This window comes from Xiphophorus hellerii, chromosome 19 (assembly GCF_003331165.1).
Source record: "Xiphophorus hellerii strain 12219 chromosome 19, Xiphophorus_hellerii-4.1, whole genome shotgun sequence".
In the NCBI taxonomy this organism is placed as follows: Eukaryota; Metazoa; Chordata; class Actinopteri; order Cyprinodontiformes; family Poeciliidae; genus Xiphophorus; species Xiphophorus hellerii.
The window spans coordinates 6,249,899-6,272,324 of record NC_045690.1 but is presented as its reverse complement, the minus strand read 5'-3'; the positions used below and the strand labels follow the sequence as shown (position 1 = coordinate 6,272,324).

Below are 22,426 nucleotides of genomic sequence, written 5' to 3'. Positions count from 1 at the left end.
AACAGCATCAGTTTTAACAGCTATTATGACCATCCTTGTCCAATGTTTGTCCCGTATCAGTGATTGGCTCTCCAGTAACTTTCTGGTTTTAAACACCAGTAAGACAGAAACTATGAGTATTGCTCCCAGTCACTTACACAACAATATCAGCCAGGCAATTGCATCCTTCTGCCCGTTAGTAAAATCAAAGGTAAAAATCTAGGTGTCACATTTGATTCATCATTAGGTTTCGACTCACACATAAAGGTTGTTTCCTGTTCTTGTTTCTTTCATTTAAGAAACATTTCTAAAATCAGACAAATGGTCACCAGAGTTGACCTGGAGAAAATCATTCATGCTTTTGTATCATCTCGTCTAGACTACTGTAATGCCCCTTTTTAACAGGCTGGATAAAACCTCAATTTCACGTTTGCAATCTATAGAGAACGCAGCAGCCAGACTTCTCACCAAATCCAGTAAATTCTGTCATATCTCTCTGGTTCTATATTCATTCCACTGGCTCCCAGTTGATTTTAGAATTCGTTTTAAAGTTCTTGTGCTGACATACAGAGCATTACATGGCCAGGCTCCTGATTATCTTTGTCAGCTTTTAACTAAATATTCTGCAGCTCGTGGTCTTCGTTCTCAAAGTCTGAACTTTTTTATTGTTCCAGGAACATGGTTAAAAACTAAAGGGGACCGGCCTTCCAGTCGGTGGCCCCAAGGCTGTGGAACAGTTTGTCCTTGCAGCTCTGCTTTGCTAACTCTGTGGAGATTTTTAAAATGCAGCTAAAAACATTTTCATTTTCCCAGGCTTTTATGTCTTGATTTTATTTTGTTTCTTATGTTGGTTTTATGTTTTGTATGGTTTTAAGGCTGATTTATATTGTACAGCGCTTTGTGATTTGATGTCTGTGAAAAGCGCTTTATAAATAAACTTGACTTATTTACTTACTTATTAATGAAGTTACACAGTTTCAGCTAAATACATGTCATAACTGCTGAGTCTGGTGTTTCTTAATCTTCTACTCTTAGTAGTAAATAATACACCATGCTGAATTATGATTCTGCCAAAGACAGTAACCAATCTGGTTGGTGATGTCGGCCTGCTGCTGCTATTTTAAACAGAAACTGTGAGTACAGTTCAGTGAGAAGTTTCTTTAAAAAATCTAGTTAATTTTAGACACATGATGTGCATCAGGGCAGCTCAGCATGCTATTTGAAGTGTATGTACTGGGACGTATCCTGTTACTGGTGGTGTCCCACTCAGGACAAACAGTCCCCTGGCAGTCAGGATGTTCATGCTGCTATATGTCTAAAATGATCTTACAGCCTCACAGAACTGATTTACATTTTTAATGCTGTGTCCTCTTCAGAAAATCACCAAGAAGTAAATAAATGTCTTCATCCTGGAGCTCTCAAATTTTTTTTTTTGAAAAAAAGAGAAATAAAACCAATTTATTTGGCCCTATGAAGACATGAGATGTACAGGATGTTCTACACTGCACTGAGTTTAAAGAGGCAGTAGCAGCTTTTTTCCTTTTCAATTAATAATTACGTAGATTTTGTGCATATAAACTTGTGAAAAAATATCAGACATTAATTTTCTTTATGCAGAGATCTTTATTCCTCAGCACACAGAGTTTAGAACATTCAACAAAACAGAATGAGCTGTTTTAGGGCGTCTTGTCCCTTTATATCCAAATAAGCTGCTGGAATTCAACATTTACACTTATATGTGAAAATGGGTGCTAACAGATGCGCAATTAAACAGCCATACATCTTTGAAAAGCAGAAGTGGAGCCTCCTGCACAACCAACAAGAATGCAGCAAGTGGTTTCTGGATGGTAAGTCAACAACGAAACACTTGTTGTGTTTTCCAGCAGCCATTGTACAGCACATACAGCAATAAAACCAGCTGACCAAACGTTCTGGAGCTCAGCTCGGGTTGCTAGGTGATGGGCTAGACTTTGCTGAGGTTGCTAGGTAACAGCTTAGTGAGACTCAACAATTGGGAGGTTTTTGAAACTGCTGATTTTCCAGACACCAAAAAACTTTAACTTCTTATGAATCCATTTTATTGCCCCAAACCAGTAAAATGAAGTGGTTTGTTTTATTACTGTTTCCAAGGAAGGTATGTTTTAAAAACAGTATGTTTTAGAAACAGCCCAAACCAACTTTTGGGCTGTTATTAGACGCAATTTAGACCCAAATGGAAGTATAAAAACATGGGAAATATGAATTTTGCATAATAGTTTATCTTTAATAGAAAATATTTCTGTGTACAAGTCTTTGTAAGTCTGAAATATTTGTTAGTGTCCTAATTTTCCCATGACTTCACACATTACAAAGAGATACAATTTTTACTAACTCAGAAATAATTCACATTAAGATTTCACTGGTAGTAATAAAAATGCTGCAGTTCTCTTTCTATGATGAAATTTAAATTGTGATTGTGACTTTGTGTTTTCATGGACACTCTAAGCTTCGTGCGACCTCTGAGAGAGCGTGTCCTTGTTTTTGTTTCGGATCAGATTATGGTTCAGATAAGTTGGGCTGAACTGCAGGGTTTCAGTTTGACAGGAGCACCAAGAGGGCGAATCTCCTCTGCACCCACAGAGCAGAGGTTACGTAAGTGACCAACGCCGAGTTGCTTTCTGACAGATCAGCACATTGGAAGGAAAACAGGCTTTTACTGAGTCAAAGAGACTCCAGCTGAACCCAAACTTTTTAATCTAAAGGTTGGCAGAGATGCTGCATTGATGCTAATATTAATTTTTTTTTTACGGTTCTTCAATTTATTTTCTCGCTCATTATACTAAAAAATTACGTTATAGTTATGCATAATCTGGGCTTTCCACCCTGACTTGGAATCATAAATATTGGCTTTGTTTGAAAAAGGATGATTTGTCTTCAGGTTTTAATTAATTAATTTTGTTTACTTATTTCTTTATTTCAAGCAGGTTTTTAAAAATAAAGAAATCAAGAAACCAGTAAGACAACAGAAAACATGTGCGTACATAAACACATAAGCAAGAACTAAATAATTAGTGAACACTTATTTAAACCGACCCGTTATCTCAATTTAATGAAATATATCGTTTTCCGACTCAATAATTATCAGAAATGTGTAAATAAAAGCCTGATCAATTTACAGTGCTAAAGTACCAATAAATCAATTAGATTACACAAAACAAAACAATTACAAACTGAATCTCATAACAGGACAGAATATATTGTAAATCTACATTTACATGTTTTTGTTCTAACATCAAGAACAACACTAAAAAAAATTGATTAGTTACATTGTTAAAAATGTTTAGACTGTCTGAAATTATTAAGTTGAATTTGACCAATAATAATGAAACTAATGCTGTAAAATCAGCAAAAAATGCCTGAAAAATCTCTAAAATCTTAAAATGTTTATCAATGAAGAGCAAGAATGTTTTCTGAATTCTCTCTCTCTCTCTCTGTGTGTGTGGGATCTTATTGATCTTGTAAAGCTGTTGCATTATTTAAGAGTTTAAGTTTAAATGAAGCTTTCATATTCAGCTATTTAGATAACATAATGTCAAAACCACTGCTCCATAATCTCACAATCAGTGGCATTATGTAGCCACCTTTGTGTGGTTTTGAGTCAGCTAATAAAAAGCTACGTTTATCATGCTACAATTTTTTATAATTTAGTTCATATTTCTAATTACACAAAAATAGCTACGTAAACTGCAGACAACTTAAATACATTTTAAAACTTAGAATATAATCAAATTCTATTTTTTTTGTAATAAAATCCAAAAAGTTGTTTTGGTGGTTATAAAACCCAAAATATGTTTAACAGAATGTTAAAAGTATTACATAAGACCAATAAAATGTACGGTCACAATTTGTTTATTAATTAGGCGGAATTGTGTGATATTATTGTACAGGATATGCATTCAATACGTTTTGAGATTTGTTTTGCAAGAATTACTGCATTGTAAGATCAGCCTGTGAAGAACGAGCATCTCAGATCCTAGAGCTCCTCGCTCCTTTTCCAGATTCTCCAACCTTCATTTCCAAATAAAGTGGTTAAATCAGCTGAAAAAGTTACTTTAGACAGCAGGGAAACAGAACAGCAACGAATAACAGCTGTAGTTTTTAATACAATCATTTTTCTACCACACTTTTTCCTTCCACTAAGCTTTACGTTAGTTTGTTTGGATACAGAGCTCTTTGAACAGCCATCTTATTTTGCAGTTTTAGTAATGTTATCAGAAATACTTAGACCAGCAGCCTGGTTCTGGTTCAGCCCCTCCTGCTGCCTCTTAACCTGACAGACAAGTGGGAGGGTCAGCAGCAGCAGCATCTCCTGATTTGGTTTAAGACAAACTTGCATGTCCAAAATAATTAGCAATTAGTTAAGATAAGGAAATAGAAACTACCATGATGTGCACAAATGATACCTTTTTGTTCAGAAAAATGCACTTCAGCAGTTAAAAAACAGTAACCTTACGTCACTCACAGGGTTAAATCTGCCTACACGAGTAGGCTATGTAATACCAATCAAGCATTGATTTAAATGCATTTTGATTTTTACATTACTATTTTCACCACATACATATAAAAGTGTGACATTGTGGTTTAGATGTAGCGTTGTGTAACGCACATGGGTTGCAGCAGAACAGCAATGATGATGTCATGTTTTCGAATAGACGCAGTCTGGAACATCCGGGTCCTATCCCCGTGGCGTCTCACAGGCTAACGCTAGCTACGGAGCTGTCAAGCTGTCAAGTGGAGAGGCTGGGGCAGACGGTTCAGCTTCCCTCCCTGGCTTGGCCGTACACTGATTCTCCCCCTCAGAAACACAAGAGCAGAGCTTATTATTTTGCTCAAAAGCTGAGATAATGTAATGCAAAACGGGAGCGCGTAAAGAGGGAGCACAGTTCCAGAGTTTATATGCACTGAGTGTTGAGTGACGACAGTTCACTGCTAGCTGTAGGCTAGCTAGCTTAGCCACCGCTAACCCTTACATTTCGTCGTTGAACACCTTCTGGTGGTAACTGCGGACACTCGGTCCCTATTGCACATTTCGTTGCTGTCATCTGATAATTTCTCTGCTTGGTAAGTAATTTTTTTACTCTTTGGCCGACAGCTGCTGGGGGATAGCCGGGCAGTTAGCACTCCATGCTAAATTAGCGTATCGACGTTAGATTAGGCCAGCTTTGGCGGCTCTGCCTGCTTTAACGTTACGTTAGCACAACAGGGTGAGAAGGCCTGTCAGAGTTAGTGGAGAGGGACAAGGGTCAAGGGCCGCACACTGGCAGGGCTGTTTGTTTATCTGATTCTGGGCTGGCCCTTCATCCAGCGGGCCTAACTGATCCTGACTGAACTGGGCCAGTATGGGAACCAGTTCATGCCACCACAAGCGGAACTGTGGTATTTGAGCAGGTTGTTACCAACAAACTGGTCACTCAGGTAGCTAACTCTAGCCTCAGGGTTGGACCCATGTCTGTCTAAAAATTAAGTCGATCACCGGTGGAGCGAGGCTTGTCATTTCCTCAATATTCAACTTGAATACTTTAGTTTCTCTGTGAGATTTTGAATGTTTTCAGCACCGACAGCGTTCCTAATAAGTAGTCAAAATGTGAACACATGTCTACTATTTTTAGACAGAACAGAGCTTTGAATTCAACATTCAAGATGCTAATCTGCTGCCACAGATGGATCGGAGACGTGTTATTTGCTTTAACTCACTTCATACATTAACTACACTCTACTACTGTACACATAATACCTATTTTATTTCTCTTGACTTAATATTTGAACAGCTGATCGAGTTTCTTTCCAAGAACGATAACTAATTATAGGCGTTAGCTTTCAGGAGTTGTGTGTCAAAACAATCAACCGTCTGCTGCCATAACATACTTGGTCAGGAGGAGAGGTTGCTGCAAAGTCAATGTGCTTCTTTAGATTAATAACGTTTTACCAACTGGCTTTTTGAACTAAATTTAATTACACTTTTTGAATTTATGTAATTTACCGTAGTTTGATTTGGAGTCAATTGGAATCATTCTTTCTATTTTTTGGAAATAAATTGAATCTGACTTGAACAGCAATTTGAGATGACATCTGCTGTGAATTGGTGGTATGCTAAGAACAATTTTAGTTGAAAATTAATTATTTAAAATTTCAAAAAGCATTGAAATAACTTAAATGATGCCAAGATCATGAGTGTAGTCAAAAAATTCGAAACCATTAGAGTGTTTAACATTTTAGGCCATTTATGTCCATCAAGTTACATTAAAACCTGGGAAAAATAGTGATGCACAATCACTAACAATTTATATTGTTCAAAAATATTGAGAGACATTGCCATAAAATCATCTACAAATGATCTTTGATGAATATTCTGCATTTTTAGTGGTAAAAATATGAGTTCCTTTACTCATTAAAAAGGTTGAACCCTATAATATAGATGCATCATTTAAAAACGGTAACAAAGAATATTCTACCTAAGACGGTAAGCATGTGTTTACATATAAAATAAGTGTATTTTTTTTAGAATATGAGTGTTTGAAAACTCAAGCTAACGGACTACTTGGTTGATTTTAAAAAGATAAAATCTACTTCAGGTAAATCAAAGATGGTTAACATCAAACTATGAAATTAGCAGGAGTGAAAATAGGATTACAAAAGATATTTCAGATATTTTAAGATTATTTTCTGTTGTCTTTGGAAATTTTAAAAACTTTAATTCAAATAAAAGCTCTGTTTTTCAGGTGATAGCACAGGCAGTGGTAGTTATTAATAAAATAATTGGTGTACAAATGACAACTGGAAATTCACTCCTGAATTTTCTCTTTTTTTATTGAAAATGTGAATCCTCTTGGTTGATCAGGTGTGTTTAATAGGCCTTAAAAATGCCAACAGTTTAAAGTTTTACTCCTAAATAAAAACAGCAACATTTTTCATGTCGTTAAAGAGACATTTCACACATGAAATTTAAGAATCACAGTTCAACCTTTGGTTTTCTGTGTGATAAAAAGCATTTTATGATGAAAGCAACATTATGTCCAAACAAGCTGATTAGAGTTGAATCTCTCATCTGGGAGTTTTGCTTCTTCCAAACATGTTGCGTTATCCTGGCCTTATGCTAGCTGCAGAAAGGCAATGCATAGCTTAGCTGCAGCATGACGGCTAAGCTATGCATACATATGGCACATTGTTTGCGAGAATGCCATGCTACCTAGGCAAAGCTGGCCTTTAGGAAAATCTGTCCTCCTCTCTGGCTCCTTGGATGTTGTCTTTGGTGGTGTATGGATTACCCACAGGATTAAAACAAACTGCAAGCTTTCTGTCATTTTAAAAAACAGTCTGGATGTTCTACACTGCCGGGATGTTTCTGTATGGTTATGTTGTTAAATGTGTGGACACATAAACATATGAGATGTTTTTTGTTTTCTTTAGACAGCAGTTTTGATGCTTTCCAGTTAGGGTTGAAACGATTAATTGTGATTAATCGATTATTGAAATAGCCGTCAACTGATTTAGCAATTAATTAATCGGTAACTGGAGAATAGGACCTATTTTTGAAAGAACATGTTCAGAGCAGTAATTAAACCAAAACTATGCAAAAAATATACATTTTGCATCTTTTTCTGTAAATATGTTCTACTCAGTACTCTAAGATGTTGTTTTAGCTTCACCTGATTCAAGTATTTTATCAAGCACCTTTTGCTATTCAATTATTATAAAAAAAGTAAAAGTATTTTTTTTAGATGTAGATGCTTTATTTTTCTATTAAATGATGATTCACTAAAGGAGTGTCATGTTGTTGCAGTTTGCTTTATTTTATTATTTATTTGAATTTTGTTAATGTATTTCCAATACCGTTTTAAAAATGTTAAGCAGTCAAATAAAATATCTGCAGAATTGACCAATTTTTTAATGCGATTAATCGTCAGAATACCCGATTAATCGCACATTTTTAGCACATTTTGATGATAAAATCACTAATCATTTGCAACGTTTCACTGAATCTGTTTTTCAGGTTGTTGGAGGGACACAATGGGGGCATTTCTGGATAAACCAAAGATGGAAAAGTACAATTCCCATGGCGAGGGTAACCACCTGAGGTATGGGCTGAGCAGCATGCAGGGTTGGCGGGTTGAGATGGAAGACGCACACACTGCGGTGATTGGTCTTCCCCACGGCCTCGACCCCTGGTCGTTTTTTGCCGTGTACGATGGGCACGCTGGCTCTCAGGTAGCTAAGTACTGCTGCGAGCACCTGCTGGAGCACATCACTAGCAACTCAGACTTCCAAAGCGCCATACAGGAGGACACCAGCGTGGAGAGCGTGAAGAACGGCATCCGCACGGGATTCCTACAGATCGACGAACACATGCGAACCATCTCGGAGAAGAAGCATGGCGTGGACCGCAGCGGCTCCACCGCAGTAGGTGTGATGATCTCACCAAGCCATATCTACTTTATCAACTGTGGAGACTCGCGGGGCCTCCTTAGCAGGGGGGGAACCGTGCACTTCTTCACACAGGATCACAAACCCAGCAACCCGTTGGAGAAGGAGAGGATCCAGAACGCCGGCGGCTCGGTCATGATCCAGCGAGTTAACGGCTCCCTCGCTGTGTCTAGAGCCCTGGGTGACTTCGATTACAAGTGTGTCCATGGAAAAGGCCCGACGGAGCAGCTCGTTTCCCCAGAGCCTGAGGTGTACGCGATAGAAAGAAGCGAGGGGGAAGATGAATTTATTATACTTGCTTGTGATGGCATCTGGGATGTCATGGCCAACGAGGAACTCTGTGACTTTGTGAGGTCAAGGCTGGAAGTTACAGAGGATCTTGAAAAAGTCAGCAATGAGATTGTTGACACTTGCTTGTACAAGGTATGACACGTCCGCCAAACCTGCACCGACATGTTAACGCGCTGCCTGGTTTATCCTTGATTTACATTGCTGCTTTATTATTTATGTATTTTTCCACAGGGGAGCCGGGACAATATGAGTGTTGTGTTAATCTGCTTTCCTGGGGCCCCAAAGGTTTCTCCAGAAGCTGTGAAACGTGAGGCGGAGCTGGACAAATATCTTGAAGCCAGAGTAGAAGGTACGAAACATTGATATAATAAAAACCAGAGGGAGGGAACGCAACAAAACTCAAGCAAGAGTAGCACTACTTCAACATACTGAAGTAAAAATAAAAAGTGGACATGCAAGAAATTACTCAAATAAGAGTAAAAAAGTACAGAGTAACTGATTAAAACTTGAATAAAGTCTCAGAAGAACCAAAATATAAAGTTATGTGGAAATTTGACTATTTTAAAGGCCAAACTGAAAGAAATTCATATGAATAACATAATAACAAAATCAGGCAAAATAAACATTTTCAAATTATTATTTTTGTTTACTGCAGGTGTGTGTCTGGTGAAGTTTAGGTTAAAACAAGATTTTTATTTATTGAGTGAAGTTACTCTTAGTGAGTAGAAAATCCCCAAATTTTATTCAAGTAAGAGTAGAGATATTCCATAATAGTTACTTAAGTAAAAGTATAAAAGTATTTGATAAAAAGGCTACTCAAGCACTGAGCAACTGATTAAAACTTGAATAAATGTTTTAAAATTACATCATCAGACAAACAAAAATATAAAATTATGTGGAAACTTTGGTATTTCTGAGATGAAAATAAAAATTATTCATGTAAAATTTTGATTAAAACTTGTTTGTATCTGGAAATTTTACTTAAGTAAGAGTAAAAAGTACAGCAAAGTAAAAATACTCCTAAAAATAGTTATTTTTCCCAAAAAGTTACTCAAGTAAACTAGTTAGTAACTAGTTACTACCCAACTCTGATATTAATAATATTTAGTCTTAACAGTCTGAGAAGTTTGTTTCTCATAATATAAAGAGATGAAAACTTGATCCTAATGTTCCTTTATTTGGAGGAATTAATCTTTATTAATCTGACACTAAAACTGATTTTTTAGGAGGAAAAACCTGCATTAACAGATATAGAAAACATTTTGATCCACATATATTTTACTGTATTTGTTTGAGACATACTGAGTTAAAAAAGGATTGCAGTTTTTCTCTTTGACTCTACACGATCGGTAAATTGATATAAACGTAAACTGCTTCATTGAGTAAAAATTGGTTCAGCATTTGTTTCTATTACCTTTGCTGAAATCTTTGCTGTTAATAGAGAATGTATGGTAATTAAAATGCATCATTTCTTAATATTTTTTAAGATTTAACAGTAGGTCAGTGCATTTATTTTGCTTTCTCATCAAGCTATGTTCAATTTATGCATTTTGATTTATGGTTGTATGTTGAGGAGGATATTTAGAAATGTACATGTGTAAAATTGTCAGTTAAGGATTAGAATAGACTGAACCTAACCACCTCTTAAAATCTTTTACAAATGTTTATTTTTTATGAAATCTTAACTTATTGCCTGCATGAATCGTTTAAATACTAATAATGTGATTTCTGAGGCACTTTTAAACATGTACGTCTATTAAAACAAATGTTTTTATAACTATTTAAGGCCTTGCTTTAGCTTCATTGGAAATGCGTCACACTATTTCTCTAAAGCTAAGGATCGTGACCAACTGATCACCCAAATAGATTACACAAATACCAGAGCCAGGGGGCCATAGCAAGGCGCTTCTCTTATCTTTAGAAGCCGCACCTCGTTCAGTCTGTATGTGAAAACAAACTTTTAATGAGCTGCAGGTCAGTTTTCTGCTTCAAACCCTCATTTCCTACCAATTTCTCTCCATTTTATCCCTTTCTATGTCAAGAAATAAATCAATAACAATATACGTCTGGATTTACTTCGTCTGGATTCTTCTGGTGCAGAATTATGACACTTATCTGACATCAGTGGCATAAAAGACAGATAAAATGCAACATGACGCTTTGAATGCAATTGGAAACATATCTGATTCAAAATAAATTGGATTTTTAAAATTTCTTTTGGTGGAAAGATCTGAATTTAGCCATGAAAAAATCAGCTTTAGGTCACATTTAGCTACTGTGTGAACCGTATCCTTGGAAAACTGAATGTAACTGCTTTATTACATATTTTATTTTTAGCAGGAAAGTAATAAACGACACATTGTTCAAGCAATATTCTCTTTGCATTTTGGATTTACTATGATCTTTTGAATCATTTTTTTATTTACTTAATTCCCTGCGTAAGAATGACTGGGTCTCATTTTCAGTTGGAAATAATTTACACCTAAACATTTTGGCCAACATGTGAGAGCATTAAAACAATCTTAGTAAGAGGATTTTTCTATATTAAAAAAAAAGAAAAAGTAGATTCTCTCTTCGTGATTTGATATTAATAATTGGATATGCAAAATCGGTTTATACTCAGGAGGAGCAGGGCAGATGTCACGGTCGGACAGCGGGGAAGCGCCGTGGGGCGAGGTGATGGTGTCTTTCTGAAAGCACAAAAAGAAAACCTCGTAAAAGTGCACAGTGCAACCCTGCTGAATTGCACACAGACTAAAAAATGTATGCAGTTTAAATGACCCTGTCTTAACACCGCTGGAGGATTAAACAATCAGACCAGGAGCATAAAAATGTAATCTGTAAAGTATGTGGAAGAGAGGACATACAAGCCGTTTGCTTTACCACCTTAAAACGAAACATGCAGCTCACTGAATACCAGCAATGCAGCAAGTTCCAGTCAACACTGGAAAGATAAATCAGGATTTGACACAAAAATCCATTACAATAAAGCTACTGTGTTTCTAGATATACATTTTTCACTTATTTATTTAACTTTGATTTAACATGGTAGTCACTATTGAGATAATGCTGCTGCCTATTATTGCCAGGTCTCCTTTAAAATCAGATTTTTTTAAGGAGGACCTGCCAATGATAGGCAGCAGCATAAAACAAAACAGTTACAAACATTAAATACAAATAACATCCACAAAAACAAGTGTTAAATAATTTTGTATTTGTAAAATATATACAAATATGTTTGATTTTTTTTAATGTCTCTATTGTATGTTTTATACAAATCATATCTTAATATGTATCATTACTGCATGCCACCCATCAGAATATATATTGTGATATTAATTTTATGCCATATCGCACATTCCTGTGTTTTTCTTATAGAGATAATCAAAAAGCAGGGAGATGAAGGCATCCCAGATTTGGTCCACGTTATGAGGACGTTAGCGTCTGAGAGCATCCCGAACCTCCCTCCTGGTGGAGAGCTGGCCAGCAAGTAAGCAATACCTTCTGCTATGATAAACTGGGCTTTTTGTTATGATATCCAATAAATTATCTTAAAAACAGGATTCTTTTGTTTTACCCTTGTTTCTGCAGACGAAGTGTTATTGAAGCAGTGTACAACAAACTTAACCCGTACCGAAGCGATGACACTGTAAGTATCCAGTTCTTTTTGCTCTCTGCATGGTTGTGATTGTGTGACCAGCAAAGCTCAAAGTCTATCTGTTGCATGCTTTTATATCTAGGAAGATCCACATTTTTCTTTTAAACACAGTGATTCATGGGCTGGGTGATTATGGATTGACGCTGCAACAAGATGATCTACAGTGTCTTAAAACATTCCTAACCGCTGAACCACAAACCTTGGTGAATTTTATTGGGATTTTATGCGTTGGAAAGCACAAAGTAGTGCATGGATGTGAAGAAAATAAAAATTTGTATCCAGTCCTCTATACTCACATATCGTTAAATAAAATATTGTGCAACTAACGACTTTCAGAATAGTTTGTTCATTTCAGAGGATTGTCAGAGAACAAATGGCATCATGGAGACCAAAGACATTTAGGTTATAAACTTTCCAAGATTTAAAAACCTCTTGAAGCACCCAGGTGGGAACTGAATAAATGTGTTAAAATTATTGATGCTCTGATTCAATATTAATATCTGTATCGGCCTCAATATCTAAAAAAACTCAGGTATTGTGACAGTATGTCTGAATTAGATCTATTCTGTCTAACTCTATGCTTTTTCTGAGTGATGTCATGCTTTATTACTTATTTTACATTATATTTCTGAACCATTTGAAAAAAGGTTTCTTTGTTTACATGTTTGACCAGGATAGTTAACCTATTGTTTCAGTTTCTTTTTCATTTATTTTACATTGACTGAACAAATTAAATTCGCGTTGGTTTTATTTATTTGACCAAGCTTGTGAAGCTATTTTTTATTTAAGTGTTCTCTATTTGTGCAGTAATCTATCAAATAAATTTGTAATTCAGTACGTTTAGAAAAGAAAATGTTTTAAGTTTGTTCAGCACTATTTTTCTGCATCAGACCGATATCCACCAAATCTCAGATATCTTTATTGGTATAAAAGTGTAAAAAATAAATCTGTGCATTCCTAGTTTAAACGGCTCAGTCAAAGTCTAGACATTCTAGAATCTGTGGCAAAATGAGAAAATAATTGTCTCTAGAGCTAAAAAACAGACAGAAATCCTGCAGCAAAAATTGGTTGAACAAAACATTGATAATTATTCATTGTTTTTCTTTCACTTCTGCTTTTGTATCCCAATAAAGTACACTAACGTTTGCAGTTTAAATGCAACTAAGAAAAATGCGTAAAAGTTCACTACTTTTTCACGGCACTGTAAATCAGCATTTAACCAAAGCATTAATTAATTATATTTGTATTTAAGGTTCGAGTTACACCACTAGAGTGGATCATGTTTTTAAATGTGGTAATTAATGTTTGTTTAAATACTTGTCAAACCAGATGTGTTGTGTTGCATAATTTCGTTACGTTTATTGGGTAACAAAAATATTGAGCCATGTGTAGTCTCAATTAAATCTAATTTTCATATCTGGAACAATATTAGAGAACACATTCCTGTCCTCCTTTTCTGACTGTGTGGTTAAATTTTTGCCTTCTTTCCTGAGCTATTTGATTATATTACATAACAGGTTTCTGAGTTTGATAATGTACATGTATAAAAATGCTGTAAAACATTTAAATATAGCAGAAGAATCGGTTATATCTAAGCATGACAGTCTGTTAATAAGAGCTCTGTGGAAATCCCAAATAGATTATTTACCTTAAAGTCCTCTCTGCATTGTATAGGCCATTCTGGATTAATTACTTGGCTTTTCTTTAACCTTGTGTTCGTTGGTGCAGTAATTTAGTAATGGTATTTTATGGAAGAAATAACTTCCATAAACTTTTGGTTTCAAATATCCTTTATCAGTAAATGCATCTGAATATGATTCATTAAGAAAGGAAAACGTTAATGTGTTTAAAAATCTAACTTTATGGGAATGTACGTGTAAACTTTCTATGTTTAAGGTCTGCCAACTGCGAGTATTACCATTTGGCAGCTGGTCATAGAAGTTAGAAGGAGTTAACATTTTTACAATAAAACATCGCTGAAATGGGCAACATTAACAATAATAACATTTAAACACATACTTAAAAATAGCAATTTTATTCCTGAAACACTGCACACTATAAAATTTGTCCAAAAATATATTTTAAGATACGATACTTGTCAAGAACATGCAGAGCGTATCCTAATAACGTTAATAACGGCGACAGAAAAAGCGGGAGGAGCTGTCGGTTACCGGTTACTATGGTAACCGCCAACTGCCAAGAGCAGCGTAACAGAACTTAAAACACCAATAAACGTCTGGAGAAACAGCTTGTTGACTAAACAAAATAAAGGCAAAGAATGAATAAACAATTTTAGACAAACTTCACATTTATAATATTGTTGAAATAAAATCCTGCCACATATGAACTGTAACAAGTAGAGGCTCGAGCGTACAACTGTGTGGTACTCCGTGGTGCACCACACCTCGATTTGTTGTTTAGGTGAACAAATTGAATAAAGTTAAATAAAAATTTAAATATATTTTCTGTAGATATATATTTCTAGTTTTTCCTGCATGTTTAGCCTGGTTTCTTGTCCGATTTTAGCCGATTCCATCTCTTTTATTCTTAAGACATAAAATAATAGTTAAACAATTGAGCAATTTCTAAATATTTTGATTTTAGGTTTGAATCCAACAGAAATGAAGGAATTACAAGATTTTTCTCATTAACAAATTAAAATAACTTTCCTCTAATGTTTATTACACTCAGAAAAAAAATCATAAAGGTTTTTTTTGGCTGTTCAGATTGAAAACAGGGAGTTCTTGTGTTTGAGGGTTTCTGCGACTCTTATAATAATGAGAAAACAACTTTGTGAAGTCTGTGATGTCAAACATCAGACTTTTTGTATTTAAATACAAGAATTTGAAAAAAACAAATCAACACAACCAATTAGAGATGCAGAAAAAAATATTATATAGAGAATTGCAATTCCCTGTCCTGGGAGATTTGAATCAATTTTACTTTGCTTAACTATATTTGAAATAATTTGATTTTTTTTTCTAATTAAGAAAAAGCCATGCTAGCCTAATACTTGGAAATTAAGTTGCATAATTTTATGCACAAACCTACTTTTATTTAAATATAAACTGATGCAGTTTGATACAGTATGGAACCTTATAAATGTAATATTTGTTTATCGTCTTTTCTCGTCAGTCGCATAATTTAGACAGACTCTCTTGATCGACTGAATAGAAAAAATAGTTTCTAAGTTAAAAATAGTTTCTGAACTGAATAGTGACCCTAAAACTTTGTATGAATCACACACTTAAAAAATAATCCAAGCAGACCAGTAAAAACTGTAGGTGGTGGAGTTTATTACATGGTTGAATTAAACCCTACATAAATGTTTTTATTGCTTGTTATGAGCAGACATAAATTTTATGCTTTTGTGTGTGTATTTGTTTTTTTTAATCTGCATTTCCTAAGAACTTCTGGGGATTAATTTCTAGGACATTAATCTAAAAATTTCATTTACATTTAAATTGGTCAACAGAATCTGTTTGTGTTCTGGTAAAACCCGGTGAAAAACCTGAAACCCATCAATGTTGCAGGAAAATAAATTATATTTTTCAATGTTTAACCCTCTGATCACCAATAACAGCTGAGCCAGATAAAATTATGTTAAATCTGTCAAATTAATAGTAATTTAACAGCTCAGTCTCTGCAATAAGAGCGCTGATGCTTCTTCACAAACTTTAAAAAACTTAACAGAACAAATGTTTTATCCATGTTGAAAAACTTGTATGTATTTTCAATGCTATTTTGATATCCACTCCCTCTTCCTCAAAATCTAATCTGCTTCTAAGATGATTGCTTAAAAAGATAATGTTTTCTTTCTGGTTAAAATGGGAGCAACATTCACCCCGTTTGATGGATTTCTTGTTGCTCCTGAAGCAAAAGTAACCAGAATTGTGTAAGAATCATGCTGGATGTGTTATCAAGGTATTTTTGTTGAATTTTCCATCAGTTTGTTGTTTTTCCTCTGAATACTAATGCTTTGGTCTAACCTGTTAATCTTGTCTGGTTCCTTCGTTGAATAGAAAATCTTCTTTCTGCGCTCCTGGTGGTGAAATCTTTGTTAGCAATCCTGATCTGTGTTTAAGTTTAAGTCCCATCCTTGTCTTCTTCATCAAATTATTTTTTTTCTAATTCTTTAAAACTTTCTATTTCTAGTTTCTCTACTTTGCTGCAGTTTATTTTTGCATTAGCTGTTAGAGAAATCCAGTACAGACCAAAAGTCTGGACACACCTTTTTAATTCAATGAGTTTCCTTTATTTTCATGACTATTGACATTGTAGATTCACACTGAAGGCATCAAAACTATGAAATACACATGTGGAAATATGCACTAAACAAAAAAGTGTAAAACAACTGAAAATTCCCCTTATATTCTAGTTTCTTCAAAGTAGCAACCTTTTGCTGTGATTACTGCTTTGCACACACTCTGCATTTTCTTGATGAGCTTCAAGAGGTAGTCACCTGAAATGGTTTTCACTCCATAGGTGAGCCCTGTCAGGTTAATAAGTGGGATTTCTTGCCTTATAAATAGTCATGAAAATAAAGAAAACCCATTGAATTAGAAAGGTGTGTCTAAACTTTTGGTCTGTACTGTATGTTAGTGTTATAAGAACAAAACTGCTGCTTAATTAAAAAAAAAAATTAACCTAACAGTTTCTTCTCCTGGTCAACAATCACAAAGAGATGTTAACACGGTGAATAATTGAAACATTTTAGTGGTTTATATGAAATTGTTTTCTAAACAAGTCAATTTAACAGGAAGAAATAAAAGTAAATGTTAGCAAAATTTCAGCTATACGCCTGTAAACATTATAAATTTGGTTCCTTTTACAAGGTGCAGGATATTTCAGCAGGTTTAGCTGTGAAAAAAGTTCCTCAGATTTGTTATTAGTCAGATTAACTTCTTATAAAACTGATTATTATTATCCAAAGTTTTGAGACTGAATATTTCTTAAGAATTAACCTCTTTTTGTTGTTGTTGCTCTTATAAGGGCTGCTTCTAACAATATGTCAACAACTTTCTTGATTTTCCTGAAGTATTTTTCTTTCTTTTTTTTTTTTTTAGATTTTTTTATGATTTCTTCTTTTTCAATTAATTTTTTTTCACCCCTCACCAAAAAGCAAAACACTTAAATACACTCAGCTCCTTCAGACTAGCCAGCAGCAATTAGCAAACACCTTGTGGAACTGCAGAGCTCCTTACAGCAGCTACTAATCAGTTAAACTCTGGTAAAAATGCTGCTAAATAGAGGAGACATGTTGTGATGACTACCTGATGCTGAGCTTCTTATACAGACAGAGGCCTAATTTCAAGGTGTGTCATATCAAAGTCATATTTCTGTTGAGTCATATTTGATATACGTGGCATTTTCATAACAACTAAAGGTAACATAGTCATGCTATAAAATGGCTCCTTGTGCCTGGAAAACACATAACACCGCCCATTTAAAGGCAATATTTATTTGAACTTCGAATTCAGTTCAGTTCTACGACTACATTATTTTATATTTAATTACGAGAATAAAATCATAATATTACAAGTATACAGTCTTACACCAATAGTTGGAAAAATTTGAGAATGAAGTTGTAAAATTAAGAGGATGAAGTAAAAATTTTATGAGAATTCAAACATGGAAAATAACAAAAAATTCAAAATAAATGTTTAGCATCTTATGAAGTTATACTTTGGTATACGTTTTACAGATAATAGTTAACACTTAATAGAAATACCAACAGAAATACTAATCTTTTAACAAATTAGCATGAAAATATTATCAGTAGCAGAACTTCAAAACATCAAATCTTAAGCTTTTTCTCTTAATTTTAAGACACTTTCTGGTAAACTTGTGTCTTTTTTCTGCTAATATTGTGAGTAAATTCTCATAATTAAACAAAACTTCTCGTAGCCTGTCTCTAATACTCCATCGTGCATGATTGGAATAAAAGCCACTTTTTGAAAATAGTTTTTGTTTTAGAAAAGAAAAAAAAATTATTAGTATCGGAATGTGTTGAAATTAGATTTTATTTTTAAGCCAAATCACCCAGCTCTATCAGTCTGTCATAATGTTTATGGCTGGTAACCGCAGTGGGCGGCATGGACATTAAGTTTTATCACAATATTTTGTGATACTATAAAAGCGAGGATAATAAATATTTAGGTAACTGCATGGCTGTAATTGCGTGTCGCAGCATTTAAAGCCCCACAAACACAATTTCTGCTCTGGAAAAACATTCCCGTTTGTAATGCGTAGATCCGTCACAATAAACAATAAATCAGTTAATCACATGATAAATTAAAACAAGCTCAATAATTTCCTTTTGCCTGATTTATCGTTTTTCTCTTTCTACCAAAAACTGGATGACAAAATTCTTCAGTCTGGTGTTTTGGTCTAAACTAGACCTTTTACATAATTCAGTTTATTAGTTTTTTGTTGTTGTTTTGTTTATTTATTTAGGATATTTAAAACGTCTTCCAGTTCCAGTGTTAAATGTTTGTTGGAATATAAAGTTTATTAATCTTTAAGAATGTGTTCTTGCATTATTATGCCATTATTACTGTTACTATTACATTACTTTAAAATTGTCTCAAAACAACAATATTATCATTTATCGCAATAACGTCTACAATTTATTGTCCAGCAAAATTAGTTATCTTGACAGAAAACTAAATAATCATATTTTCACATACCCTCTTTGAACAAACAGTGGGAAAAAATACAGATATTATTAACTGGAATTTATCGTGACAACAATAAATCAAAATTTTCATTAGAAGAAATTAATCCTGATGAATGATGAACATAAATTTGTGTTAGAAAGGGGAGAAACGTGTTTTATTTTTGCACCGTTGATGCTGGAAGCTGTGCGGGTCTCGGTGGGGATCTGGAGGGTGTACAGCCAAAGTCTGAAGGGTTTTTCCTTCCTCTCCTCTCTTGTCAAGGACTCGGCATCTACAGACGACATGTGGTAACACACCTTCCTACCACTAACACAACATAGAGTTTACAAACCACCATCCTCTCAAGACCCACTGCAGCTCAGCTCAGCAGTCTGTCTCTCCGTCACTCTGAGCTTTTGGTTTCTAAGAAGGGAATACATGGGAGGAGGAGGAGGAGGAGGAAGAGAAGGAGAAAGAGTTGCATGCACACAAACCTGGAATAGTGCAGCACCAGTCCACTCTGGAGTTCAGGATCCCCACCATCTTGTCTCCCATTTTATGTTCACCCTCCTTATTATTCTTCTCTTAAAGTAATACACAACAAGTGAGTCCACAGGTTTTTTTTGTTGTTGTTTCTTTTTTAATAATCCGCCTGAATAGTAAAGATTTTCTTTTGCTGTAATTAATTTGATTCACATTTCCTTGTGTGTTTGTATATTTCTGTTTTTGTGAAGTGCAATTGTCCTGTACAAACAGCCTGTATTTAATGCAGCTTGATTTTAAGTTTAAGAATGAGAGAGAGGGAAAAAAAAAATGAAAGAAATGGAAAAAAAGATAACTTTTTATGCACTATCTGCCTTTTTCTGCTCTTCTGAAATTCAAATGTTTATTCAGTGAATATTACCGCAGCGTCCGCAAGGCACAATGTCTCTGCTTTTTACTTTCTTCTGCAACACTTTCCTGTTTTTCCCCTCCGGTTAGTCTATGCTCCTTTAAGAAACGGGTAAATTGTATAATTGACAGCACAGTAAGCTCTCTATATCAAACAGTTGATATCCTGATCAGTTTTGTTTTGATTATTTTACTTTCATAACAGGTTTTCTGTATACACTCTAATAATAATAATAATGATGGCAGTTTGACAGAACGAAGTGGAAAAATCGTTATTTTTGTCAATTTTTAAGAGGCATTTACCGACTGGTGTTGACTGTGTGGATAGATGCTTGCAGGCGTGTGTCTGTGTGTGTGTGTGTGTGTGTGTAGATTTTTGTATGGAGCTGGAGTTTAAGGGAAGAGTCGCCCCCCAGAAACCGCCATGCTTTAACTCGGAACAGCTTTGGATAATAAAAATATATAGATGCTGTTATTCTGTAATGAACTAAGTTAACCTAAATTGGCCTGAATTTATAAATATATTGTCATATTTAGAAAAACTAATTCCTAAACATCCAAGTAGACCACTATAGGTGCCATATATTATTTTTAATCTTTATTACAGCCTTTGCCAATTAATTTCTGTGGTTTCTTTGTCAGATAATTTGATTTGAACTGTTTTAAGCACTGATTTTCTAGGATTAATGTTTTAAAAAGAGAAACCATTGGCTCTTATATTAATAAGACTATTTATTTCTCCTGGTCTTTATGTGAACCAAGAACAAATGCATCACTTAAATCTGTCCTGCTTAACCATAAACCACAGCAGAGAGTTTGCTGCTGTTTGGTAATTGTTATAAAAAAAAAATATATAGATATATATTTCTAATTTCCCCTAGAAAATAACTAAATAATTCACTGACTAAACATGTATTTAACAACACAATAGATGTATTTCTTGAAGAGAAATGCTTTTATTTCAGATTTCTGCCATTTTCTTTTTTGTCTTGCATTGTTATGATTTTTTTTGTATGTATATAATATTTCTGGCCTAATTTTTTTGAGGAATAAATCATTTCGCTTGCAGTATTTTTTTTAAATGCCATTTAGCCTAAATGTGAAATCAGCTTTTCTTCTAATCATTTTGTAAATGTTTCATTAATGTAGAACAGAGTAATAATTTACTAAATTTATAATCCTTAATTTATCTTTAAAAGAAAACAAAAAGACAATCCTAACTACTTCACCACATTTCTGTTTGTGGTGAGTAGTTAAATCCTAAAAATCAGACTTCAAGCTGCTTTCCTATTGTGCTTTTGTGGCAAAACAATAAAAATAAAATCCCCGCCAAAGACCTTACTGATTCGACAAAAGGAAAAACACAACAACCGAACTCCTGCAGTGTAAACAAGAACCACACATTTTAATTTTCAAATTTTATTTTCGTTGGATTTTAAAGGTACTCTCTGGTGTTTTTGGTAAAAAAGAAAAAACGTTTTCTTTAGGTGGCCGCAGGGGGCGCTAGTGTGGATAAGAAGAATCAGTTTAATGTGTCTGAAGCAGCATTAAACTTTAAGACTGAGAGTTCAGTTAGTTCAGAAATACTGAATGTTAAGCTCCACAGAACCGGTCGGCTTATAAACTGCTAATAAAATTTAGTGAATTATTTAATCAAAGCGACATAAAGATAAAAACAGCTGAACTGCAGTGTGTTTAACTCCTTCAAAAATGTAAAGAACTGTACCTACATTCTGTAAAATAGTTCGATATCATCTTTGCTCAAATAGTTGTTTGAGCAAAGATGATTTCTATTGTATATAAAAGTGTATTTTGTTGGGTTTTTTTTTTTTTTTTGGTCAAGCAGCTCTTTTGATTTGCTCTGCATTGCTTGTATCTAAGCGCACTAGATGTCTCCTAACACCTGCCAGCCTTCACACCTGGTAGGTATCAACTTCTGCATCACTTATTTTATAATTAGGAACAAATGTTTGCTTGTATAATTTACAGAAATCAAACTTAGGGAGTGCCCTGCTTTTTTTTTTTTTTAACAGTTTATTAAGTTACTAATGCAACCTTTATTTTTTATTTTATTTGTGTTTTTAGCAAAGATTTGTGTTATGCCCATTCATCCTTTTGCCGTTCTTTTAAATGAACTACGAATTATCCCAAACAGTTTCTGATGAACTGAAATACCTCATAATCTTACTGGTAGTTTTGGTTGACTTTTAGCTCATTTTAGTTCCTTTTTGTTGTTTTTTTTAAAACCCGATTACCTAATTAAAAGTGGGAAATGCCATAATTCAGGGTTCGATATAATGAAATAAAGTGGATGAGGTAGCTTCTGCTAACTACACTGCAAAAACACAAAATCTCATGTATTTCTGATCTAGTTTCTAGTGTCACTATATTAGCACACTTTTAATAAGACAAAACTAACTTATAAGTGACTTTTTAGAAAGATAGTAATTCCTTAATACCTTTTATTTTACTTATAAAAAGATATTTT

The 22,426-nt window shown here is 34.4% G+C and overlaps 1 protein-coding gene across 3 annotated transcripts; it reads left to right on the top strand.

The window, feature by feature from the left end:
* The first annotated feature begins 4,704 nt into the window (after positions 1-4,704).
* On the top strand, positions 4,705-21,963 carry ppm1aa (protein phosphatase, Mg2+/Mn2+ dependent, 1Aa). Of its 3 annotated transcripts, none has more exons than XM_032546730.1 (6): positions 4,705-5,079; positions 8,009-8,862; positions 8,962-9,079; positions 12,109-12,220; positions 12,322-12,379; positions 19,330-21,963. In XM_032546730.1, the coding sequence occupies exons 2-6, from the start codon at positions 8,026-8,028 to the stop codon at positions 19,357-19,359; spliced, it is 1,155 nt and encodes a 384-aa protein (XP_032402621.1). In that variant the 5' UTR covers positions 4,705-5,079; positions 8,009-8,025; the 3' UTR covers positions 19,360-21,963. The 3 variants fall into 3 exon arrangements, with proteins under 3 accessions (XP_032402621.1, XP_032402622.1, XP_032402620.1); XM_032546731.1 differs by lacking the exon at positions 19,330-21,963 and adding an exon at positions 12,500-12,714; XM_032546729.1 differs by lacking the exon at positions 19,330-21,963 and adding an exon at positions 12,471-12,714.
* Positions 21,964-22,426: the final 463 nt, after the last annotated feature.